The 11646-nt window shown below is 39.8% G+C and overlaps 1 protein-coding gene across 11 annotated transcripts in view; it reads left to right on the forward strand.

Moving 5' to 3' along the window:
• ssbp2b (single stranded DNA binding protein 2b) overlaps positions 1 to 7039 on the forward strand; it is a 645808-nt gene extending 638769 nt beyond the window's left edge. For all 11 annotated transcript variants that reach the window (XM_072516205.1, XM_072516207.1, XM_072516208.1 and 8 more), the window contains one exon: positions 970 to 7039. In XM_072516205.1, coding sequence (XP_072372306.1) covers positions 970 to 999 — 30 coding nt within the window. In that variant the 3' untranslated portion in view covers positions 1000 to 7039. The remainder of the gene's footprint in view (positions 1 to 969) is intronic.
• Positions 7040 to 11646: the final 4607 nt, after the last annotated feature.

Here is an 11646-nt window from a genome sequence, read left to right on the forward strand (position 1 = left end):
GGCCCCCCAAAAATTGCCCCGGCGTGAATCGCACCGCCCGCCTCGGAGAATGGCGGGGACCGGCGTGACTCAATGGGCCCCGGGGCCGTCCGAATTCTCTGGCCCGCGATGGCCCGAAGTCCCGCCCGTTTTTTGCCAGTCCCGCCGGCATAAATTGGAGGAGGTCCTTACCGGCGGGACCTGACGGCGCGGGCGGCCTCCGGGGTTCTCGGGGGGGCGCGGGGGGATCTGGCCCCGTGTGGTGCCCCCACGGTGGCCTGGCCTGCGATCAGGGCCCACCAGTCCACGGGCGGGCCTGTGCCATGGGGGCACTCTATTCCTCCGCATCGGCCACTGTGGCCCTCCGCGATGGCTGATGCGAAGATGAACCCTCCCGTGCATGCGCCGGGATGACGCCAGCAGACACTGGCACTCCTGCGCATGCGCCAACTCGCGCCGGCCGGCCCTTCGGCGCCGGTTGGCGTGGCGCCAAGCCCCTTCCCCGCCGGCCGGCAGGGTGCAAACCACTCCAGGGCGAGCCTAGCCCCTGAAGGTGCGGAGGATTCCGCACCTTTGGGGCGACCCGACGCGGAGTGGTTCACGTCACGTCGTCACGCTGGAGTTGCCCGCCCCACCGATTACGGCAGAATCCCGCCCCATATATCAAGCAAATGCCGTCATAATGCTCAAGGCAGCTGTGTTAGGCCCATCAGGCCCCTCATTCCAGGTATTGTTGCGTACCTGTTTATAGCCCTAATAGCTGCACCTAGTGGGAGAATTGGAGTACTGTAGACTTGAAATCATAACCCTTTTTCCTGGGCTATTGGAAAATATTCTAAATCGTGCTTATATATTGATTAGAATGTAATAAGCAGAATTGATTTGTAAAGATGTTTATATTCATAGTATGTTGACATTATTTCCATATATCTGTGAATAAAATTTGATGCTTAAGTTACATTCACATGCTGTTTTCTTTGTTCTTCACAGTATTCACCAAGCATGACAATGAGTGTGTGATCTTGCATCCATCCTCTTGATCAAGACCAGAATGGTTTGCCCTCTTAAAAGATTAAATAAGTACATCCAAGAGAAGAATGAAATATTTTACAAAGGTCTACAGGAAACAGAGGTTTTGATTCTAGCAAAGACCCTGTTGTTTCTTCTGTAAATGACAATAGTGTCTCATTGTGTACTGAAAGCGGGTCCAAAATATTCTTTTTAAGTTTACAAAACCTCAGAGACTGAACAATTCAACCATTTAAATGTAGGAGATGCCTCACCTAGGCGTCACACAGTAACTTACATGACCTCCCACAGTTTAATAAGACATGGTGTGCTTGATTCAGCTGTTTGAAAGAATACAATCAGAACATGGCTTAATGTGTGTCTTCTTTTTTTCTGTATCCCTTCCAAATTCATTTTTTAGTCTAAATATCTCAAGTTATGTTACTTGAAATTTTGTATTGCATAAACAGGCTCTGAATAATACCTCTTTTTATGCTTTATAAGACATCATTGCTGGTTAGCAGAACAAATATACTAGCAAACACCATAGGATAAGATAAACATGGAAGGGAAAAAGAAAAGCAAATGAATATCTTGCACTTAACATTGTGTTCAGTAAGTGTTATTCATTGAATTAGAACTACATTAATTGTCCTGTGTCATAGGAGAGAGCCTGTCTTTTAATCTTGAGTGTGGTGGTGGATTCAGGTCCTAACTACAGTTCTGGCATATCAGTGTTGAACGCTACATGGAATATGCATATGATCACTGATAATAGCCAATAAGTGCTATTGTAATTGCAGCTCAGAAATTGCAGAATTTTCTTTTTATTTCTTTTTTTTTTCCCTTTACCCTGATGACAGTAAAATGTGTTGAGAAGTAGTGATCTGGGCATGCGATTAGAAACATTTGAGGTAAATTGTAGAACCTGTGTGATCATGGTCCACCACTAACAGAAGATGGCCAATCTTCCTCATTTAATGTCGCCCCATAAAGATCTGCATTTAGCCATTACCTCTTTTTAAAAAATAATTGAAAATGAAACTATCTTTTGTAAATTTTCATGTATTCCTTATTCTTCCTTCTGTGCAAAATGATATATTGTAAATGTACATTATGTGTAGATTGTAACAAACTGCAGTTTTTGTTTTGTTTGGTTTTTGATTTGTATGTGTATGAAATTGAGGGTTCTCAAAGTTACTGCAGTTAGGGCCTTTTCCTATGGGAATGTTTTCTGGACTGAGAGTGGAATCAGTGTAAAATTTTTGTACAAACTAGATTTTTCAGTTCTCAGACCACATAAAAGGAAGATGGGAATTACAAAAATTTTCCCACATGGAATAATGATTTTAAAATACATTTTAATTATACATGTTGAAGAATTATACAATCATGCTGTAAAAGATTGAGGTTAATTCACTCAGTGCAGTTGACCTGATACAATTTCTATTGGAGGCTAATAAATTTAAGAATAGAAGGTGTTTTTTTAACTTTTCAGAGACTTCGACGTGGGAATTAGTGATAATGATTGCACAATACAACATCGGAGGAAGTTTTTGCAACTGATCAATGTATTTGTGACATATGGTTATGCGTTAAAATTATAGCAGTGGATCCCTCTTAAAGTGTATTGAGAAGCGAAGCAATCGGTGAACCCTCGGTGAAATAACAAAATAGGAAAATTGTATGTGTAATCCTTTCTATGGTTCCTCATTTGAAAAGGCCCTAACAGATATGAAATTTCTGTACGACAATTTGATCATTATAACCTTTTGCTTGCATGAAATGATATGTATAAGTGAAACAAAAAAGGCATCGCCACACCCCAAAAAAATAACTAATATAGTCAGTCAGACCTTTTTTCTTGTATTATCATTTGAAGATGATTTATATGTTAACCAGAAACGTAATGCCAGTACCAAGTCAAATGCATAGTAATCACATACAATTTTGAATTTCAGTCTGAATACAATGCCTATTGTCAAGGTGGTTAGAGGTAGCTTTCCTTTAGTGACAGTTTGCTGAAATATGATGACATTTTTGTGACTTTTGTGAAGTTATGCCAGTATATGGCATATTTAATGTTGTGATTTAGAGCATTCTGGTTCTGGGAAGAACTGGCCTGTTCTCACCAAATGATCTGAGCATGCAAGTAAAATTGTTGTACAAGTCACGGCTTGTGCTAAAGAAAGACATTTTAAACTTTCAGACTTTTTTTTAAACTGAACCAGGCCAAATTGCTATTATCTCTGTAAGCTTCATTGGATTCCTGACTACATTAAAACTTAGTTATATTTTGTCTTGTTTTAGAATTCTGGAGAGATGTTCCTTAGAACTGAGATGGACAGTGTTACTCCTCCAAGCGGTTCATCTAGCCTTGTTATATTAAACTGTTTAAATGCAAAAAGTATCGCAGCATTTGCGCATTAAGCATTTGGGTTACATATTGATAGCAGATAAATGGTTTATATTTTCATAAGCCACTGCCCACCACCAACAACCTGAAAGAAAATGTGCTTTCTTGCTTTGTTGTTTATTGTCTCCATTTTATAAACTATTTATAACTCATTAAAGTTCATTTGATTTTCTTGCTGAGAAATGAGGTATATCAAAATTATTCTTAAAGCAACAGGGGTGATATTTAAAATTTGAATAAATCTGGCCGGGATGGTCACGGTATTTCTCTCAGCGTGAGATCTGAACCATGCATGATCAAGCCTCATTTCAATAATATTGCTGAACCTCCAACACTGAACAGCCAGGTTGGGAAAAGGTGGGACATCTGCAGCTGCTCTGTGGAACCAAGCCAAACGTTAAGGGGGTTGTGGTGGGAAATTGCAGGAGTCCTGCAATGAACAGGAAGAGTTTTGAAAATGTCAAAGCTTATAGTTCCAATCAAAATGTGCACACTGTTGACTAGACTTGTATTGGGATCCTAAATGTGGTGTAGGACCCCTGGTTTTCATACAATGTAAGTATAATCTGCCACTTGTTCCGGGAAAGACACTGCTCACCTGTCTCCCAGATTGCTCCAAAATTGCAGTCAGCCGATTGTCAATGGGAATGGGAGAATTAGGGCTGCACCATGATTTATATTCCACTACCACCCTGTTTCCACCAAAAACATAGACATAAATCACCCAAATGGTTTTTGATGTTTTACACACAGGGGTAATTTGTTTCGAGGGTCTATATTTTAACTGCATTAATTATTTGTATATGCATGGTCTCTCCCTTCGGTTCATATAAGCACTGAATATTATGAGATAGCACTGTTCATTTTTCTAAACTGGAGTACAGTTTAGTCCAATATATCATTGTATCACACTTGTTAGGTCAATAAATTTAATAAACTGCGTTTCCAATCTCTCAGTCCCTCTTCTGGCTTCAGACCATTGGCTTAACATCCACCAAACAATTGAACATTTTTAGCAGCCAATTTTTTAGTATATGAACTTTTAATTTGTCCAAATTGTTTGACTGTAGGGATATTTTGGTTAATTAAAAATGTACTGTGATGAATAGTGATTCCAACATCTGAAATTATAGTGTTAATTTTTTTAATCCATATCAATATGAGTTATATTGGACACAAAACGTTAACTCTGTTTCTCACTCCACAGATGCTGCAAGACCGGCTGAGTTTTTCCAGCACTTCCTATTTTTATTTCAGATCTCCAGCATCTGCAGCATTTTGCTTTTATCCGAAGTTATAGTTCACATTTGATTGGTGTCTTTGAGATCACATACTGAGATTAGTTGCTATGTTACAATTGTGCAAGTAGAACCATAGTACAGCACAGACTATTTCCGATTAGTGGATTTGTTCAAGTCAGTGAAGTTCAAAAGGCTAACTTGTAAACCATATAAGTTAGTTGTGAAAATTAATTTTGTGACAATTTTACCTTGTGTTTTGCTATGATTTCTATAATATTGCCTTTACTTTGTGCCTCTCATTGAGAAATGGTTGTCTGAGAGGAAATCCCACCTCGAATGGGAAATTCCCATCAGCATCACTCTTGGGATCTAATTGGCCACACACACTTTTGGAATTAGAAAATCCAGTGATCTTTCACCATTTGCCACTATTTTTCCAACATTTGCACAAGAGATTATTAAAGGCAAATATAAATAAATTTAAGTCTGCGATGGATAGGTAGCTGCAATAACAGAGTGGTAATTGTTCCAAAAGTCGTTCTGATGTGTATGTAAAATAATGTAGTTTGTGTAAGAAACTTTGTCTTGACTATGGTTTATACTGTAAAATACTGTTGTAAAGCGCAAATTGATTCCATTGTAGCAAGTGTATTTCTGTAGTTATTGTTAGTATGTCACCGAATTAGCCAATTCTTTATTATTTTGGGTTTTTTTGTATTTGATTTTTGCCTTGTCGAGCATGCTTAACAATTTCTGGAATCTCTGATGTGGATTGTATTAACAATTTCAGCCAACTAAACAGAAACTGCCAGAAAACACTAAATTCAGCTCTTCTAATTGAAATATCAGTTTGCCCTGAATATCTATGGTTTTTTTTAACGGAGCACTTGAGTATATTTTCTTCTAACTTCAAAATGACAAATTCTAGGTAAAACATTCATAAAGATACATGTCACTATAGAATCCAGTGATATATGTTGCATCTCATTTATAGGCACATGATATAAATTGCACTTACATAAAAACTGCAAAGTTTAACAAATTGTGTTCCAAACTATTAATTTACAGAAGGAGGTACTGTATCAAATAAATGCTTATGGGCCTTTTTTGTTTTGATCTACTATGCTTTCTCCCAAGTATCAAAAAATTGCACATCCATTTTTACGTAGTCTAAACATTTTATGAAATTCATACACTTACAGAAATTAAGTGTATTGGAAATTTTTTTTTAAACTTATTTTGAGCGATCTACACTTTAAAACTTAACTGAATTTCTTGAAAGAAAACATTGATGAATTACTCTAAAAACTATTGCTTAATAATGTTTTTTTAATCTAAATTTAGCTGAGTTGGGCCAAAGAGCGGCCATACTATGTTTTTCAGACAACTTGATTTTTTTTTAAGTACAGTTCCTTCCGAATCAAATTGACTGTACCATTAATGCTGAACTTGGGTAGTTAGACTCATTCTGGAAAACAGGTAATCTGACTTTTATTCTCATGCATACAAAATGTTACATATATTTTAACCAGTTAAATTTGTTTTGCCAGATAGGCCTAAAGAAGTTAACCCTTTGCCCTAAATTATTTGTACAGTAATTGGAAAAGTCACAGTATTTGTATTACATTTCTATTTGGTCTCTACTGGGCTGAAGAAACTGCTGAAAGGAATTGTTCCTGCGAGTGCAGGATTAGAATGAAATTCCAGGAGGTAGAAATTCATGATTTCTAGTCATTGTACCAGAAGCTGTCACAGATCTCTATACCAGTGACATTGCCACAACTATATTACACGCCCAAGAAAAGAAAAAGTGCTCTTTCACTTTGTTCTTCAAATCAATTTGACGTAATAAGCAGTCACCAAATAGTCTGAATTCCAATTTGTTTCTTCCATTAAGAATAAAATCGAAACATGTCTTACTTTTCAGTGAATTTAAACAATACATATTACAAATTCCAATCTTTATTATGTGTGGTCCATGAGTATTTGAAAGAATCAATTTATCAGTTCAGGTTCCATATAAAATTGAGAAATAATATGACTTTAGGTTTTTAGGGCAAATTTAATTTATGCAGATAGCTTATAGAAGTTGCTGTATAAAATTTGAAGCATATCTTGATGGCTGCCCAGCACTGCACAACATTGCATGAACTATGTGTAAAATGAATTTCCTTATCCCAATGTTTTACATTTTTGTATTTGTTCCTGCAGGCACAACAGTATTGTATTTAATAGTTTTACCTTCACTTTTCTTTGTGTTCCTGAATACTAATTAGCGTTGTGTCTTGGTTTATTGTTCAGCACATTATGTATTACACCATTTGTATGTTCTTTAAATTGTAAAGTTTCTTAGATTGAAAAAAATGCTCATTAAACTGTTACAACAAATATATAATTGGCTTTGTTCCTTTATTTAAATATGAAATGTATGGCAAGCTTCTTCTGAGTAGATATTTCACTATTAGTTAAAGACTTGGAATTGTTTTAAAGATATGCATATCCAAGTGAATCAGCAGCCTGAGGGTGATAACTTGTGGGCCAAATTCTTTGCAGTTTAGTGTCTGCACAATTTTGTTGTGTGTTTAGAATTTTTAAAGAAAAGATAAATCTGTAAATAACCGTTGCAAATGACCTAATTTCTTCTTCATACATAAGCTTGTAAAAACAGTGTGAACTTGGGTATTTTTTTTACTAGTTCACGTCATTTAAACAGACTAGGACTTTGTAACCTAAGTAGATAATACATATTGCAAAAGAAACAACATTTTAAGGCAAAGTAAAAAGGAAAAAAATGAAAACCATGAAATCAGTTTTAGCTTAAAATTCAATCTGAAAGCTGCTGCCCAGAAAGTACTCACTGAGCTACTTTAATCACAGGCGGACCTTGTATATAATGTTATCAGTGCAATCTCCACAATTAGTTCATCTGGGGCCGAATCTTACGTGGAGTCGCAATCACTGTTGGATTGTCACTGTGCTCCTATTTTTTACCCGAAGATGGAGTTCCATATTTCTGGCCCAGCCTTGCAAACCAAACCAAATAAATGTTCTGAATCCTTACTTGTAGTGCAGGATGATCGAGGGAAGTCAAGCCTTTTTACAGTGCTAGCTGCTATATTCTGATAAGTAAAGAGTTTAAAGCTCCCAAAGTCACTTTTGAGAACCTACGGAGTGACGGTAAGTGTGTGTGGTAGGTATGTGGGTGAGGGGATAGGGTCATGCAGTAGTAAGGCGTTCAGGGCTGAAAGGTTTAATGTGTGAGACTGGAGAAACTACCGCCTACATGATGTGAGAGTCACATGACTAAGTCCAGACGTAGTAAGCAAAGCTCATGGCTTTGACTAAATAAAAGCAAATTACTGTGGATGCTGGAATCTGAAACAAAAACAGAAAACACTGGACAATCTCAGCAGGTCTGACAGCATCGGTCGAGACAAAAGGGAGCTAATGTTTCGAGTCTGAATGACTCTTTGTCAAAGCTTTAAGTAATCCTATAGTCTTGAATTCATCCAGCTATTGTTCAGACATACCTAGGTCTCCGCAGTTGTTCCTTAGCCAGTGACAACCAACATACAACAGGTGGCATGAAGTGGATGAGCAGGTAGGTTGGGTCAGATGTTAGCGGCTAGTCGGGTTCAGGAGGGTTGTTGGGTTGAAAGGTTAGTTGGGTAGTTTGAGGGTTCAGTGGGGAGACGGGGGGGGGGGTGGGTAGTCTGATCGAGAAGGTACTTTGGAGGGTCAGGGCTGGTTGGAGGGCCAGGGAAAGTCAGGTGGGGGAGTCTGGGGGGGGGGGGGGGGGGCGAGTCAGAGATATAGTTACCCAGGAGTTAGAACTTTTAAAAAATCCTCCTAACCTTTCCTGGGTAACTATTCTAGTTATCATCCAAAGTCTTTGTCTCTAATTCAATGTTTCGGAAGTTCCAGATGCAGGAGAATTGCCCACTGGAAGTCCAAACTTCCTGGACAATTCCTACATGGTCAATGCATCAGGACTTCGAGGGGGCCACCAATGCATTTTGATGGGGAGAGGCGGGTTACAGATTACGATCATCGGGAAATCGGACGTTCTAGGTGTTTTTTGCGTTATCAATTACCAGCAAACAGTGTTTTTATATTATCTTACATCAGTGAGTATTTCTACTAGATGGTAGCAGAAATAAAATAATCAAGAACAATGCCTGGACTTTGTGGTCAATGGTGAAGAAATGGTGCTCATCTTTTAGTATGCTGATGGCTGTCCACAGAGATTTTGCAGGCTAATGAACATCGACTTGCTGTTGTTGGGTGTTTGATCCAGTGCTGTGACATTTATGGGGTGTGTGAGCACGATTTGCAAGACTATACAACCAAACAAACTGAAGAATCTTCACTGAGACACATGGGGAAGTTTGGGTGTGTGCAGAAAATTACATTCACTAAAAGTGACATTGGATAAGGATCCTAGAATCATTTCTCCCTCTTTCGAGTTTCACCATGATAGGGTTGACGGCGAGCGGGCCACCCTCAAGCAGCTATTGAGTAAGTAATTAAAATATTCGAAATAGATCATTAAACACTATTTTAGCCATCATTTCAGCGTTTTATCAGTCAGGGTACATGTTTCCTGAACTGTCAACAACATGCCAGGATGATCAAGGCAAGTGCACAGCATAAAGAGGTTTGTCAGCAAAACTGACAAACTGGAAGGCTTTTACCAATGAAACTGGCTCCAACCATGGCCAGGTGAGAGACTGCTGTTCATAATAGTTAACTCAGTGCTTTCATTGCTTGATAGATAATTGTCAACTTTTTGGAAGGCACTTTATCCATTTAGCATGTCACTCATCATCAACTGCACTTGCTTGCCATCAGCCTTTACCAAGGCATCGGAGCAGTTTATGCAGCTGAACCTCACATCTCTGATGAGGGGTGAGAGGAGAAGCAACACCACTGCCAATAACGCCAACTCCAGCATGGGCTACACCAGCAGCACCAGCTACATTCTCATTCACTGTATGCCCCTCCCAAGGCAAAAGAGATGGACACCCAATATACCAGCTGCAAGGAGATGAGACCACCCCTCTTCCCCCGCCCCAGGACAGAATCTACAGACAGAGGACCATCTCTCAACATGTTAAGAGCATCAGTTCCACAGAAGTTTCAGGCTCTCATGGCAAGTCATTGCTGCCATCTAAAACCTGCTGGAACAAGACCTCCTCACAGGATGCCAACCACCTAGTCGTCAGGTCACCACAAGGTTTGTGTGCTCTACTACTACAAGCAGATGAAGGAGGCAGGTGTGAATGTTTATGGCTTGGATGAGGAGCAGGGAAGAAAAATATTTGTGGAGGGGAATATGAGGGTGGAGGTGACATGCCTGGAGAGAGCAGATTGATTGCAGCTACAGGCTGTGTTCTGAGGACTGTTGTTCAGGAGAATGCTGTGAATGTCCGAGTGTGAGGCTCGGAAACTGAAAGAGTTACCATATATCGTACCATATTTATCCTGTAAGGATCCTTCCTGTTTATTCCTTTATTTCCTCTTTCCATTGTTTTATCGTTATCATTTATGATCCATGAGTGATTAATGGACATGTATCTTTAAGTAAAGCAGCAGAGTGAATGTTACAGGAGACAAGAGCTGACTTGGCACGAGAGAGAGAAATGGACTGGGACTTGGTTTGATTGATTGGCTAGGGGCCAATGAATTCGCCGGCCAGGCTGTACTCTGCCTGATAACAGGTGGTGATTGGATCATTTCCAAGTAGAATGCTTTTAAGAGTTCCAAGGAGTTTCAGTTCGACTCCTAGACACCGGAAGGCAAGGATCTGCTTTTCTTCTCCCTCTCCAGGAAAGCTGTGAGTCCTGTATCCAAGAGGCTGCAGAGAACCTGGATGAATGAATCTACTGGAAAACCATTACAGGCTGCAGGCAAAGACCAAGAATCTCTCTCTCACCAGATTGGCTGTGAATGCTGTATTTCTAAAACTATAAAGGCCTGAATGAAGCTGCAGTAAAAACCTTGAACTGAGAGGAAGGTTTGAAGAGGAGCAGGGTACTAGAAACACCCATCTGAAACAAAGACTATTTTCCTCTTTTGCTTGCTTTTTTTTAACCCTTCCACTCTTATGTTTGCCTGTCTTGTGTGTATGTGTAGAGGGTAGGGCAAGCTAAAGCCAGGAATTAGTTAATAGTTAATCAGTTGTACATGCTGCACATTTCATTATAGTTCTCGCTATCATCATAGATTATAGAATTTACAGTGCAGAAGGAGGCCATTCGGCCCATCCAATCTGCACCGGCCCTTGCAAAGAGCACCCTACTGAATCCCACGTATTTACCCTTTCCCCATAACCAAGTAACCCCCACTTAACATTTGTTGGACACTAAGGGCAATTTAGCATGACCAATCCACCTAACCCGCACATCTTTGGACTGTGGGCGGAAACCGGAGCAGCCGGAGGAAACCCACGCAGGCACGGGGAGAACGTGCAGACTCCACACAGACAGTGACTCAGCCGGGAATCGAACGTGGGACCCTGGAGCTGTGAAGCAACTGTGCTAACCCCTATGCTACCATGCTGTCCACCCAATAAACAGTAACTGTGTTTAAACTTACAAACCTGGTATCTGTAATTATTGGAGAGTTAAGGACCAAAGACTTTGGTTATTTTTCTAAGAATTATTGGTAAATTCACTTGCTTTGTGACTCCGGGCCGAGTGGGGCTGGAATTGACTGTGCACTACCTCAGTGCGCTGTAACAATTTAATATGATAGAATTCTTTATCAAGATGGACAGTGCGTTGTTAATTCTGAGACCAGGGTCCTGAATCTAAAGCAAACTACGATGGTGTGAGGTGCGAGTTGGAAATGATGGATTGGGGAACATTATTTAAAGGGATGACGGTGGACAGGCAAAGGCAAACATTCAAAGGATGAACTGCAAAAACAAAACAAGACAGGTGGCCAAACCATGGCTTAGAAGAAAAATTAGAGATGGCATTAGATCTAAGGAAGAGGCAT

This window comes from Scyliorhinus torazame, chromosome 9, assembly GCF_047496885.1.
Source record: "Scyliorhinus torazame isolate Kashiwa2021f chromosome 9, sScyTor2.1, whole genome shotgun sequence".
In the NCBI taxonomy this organism is placed as follows: domain Eukaryota; kingdom Metazoa; phylum Chordata; class Chondrichthyes; order Carcharhiniformes; family Scyliorhinidae; genus Scyliorhinus; species Scyliorhinus torazame.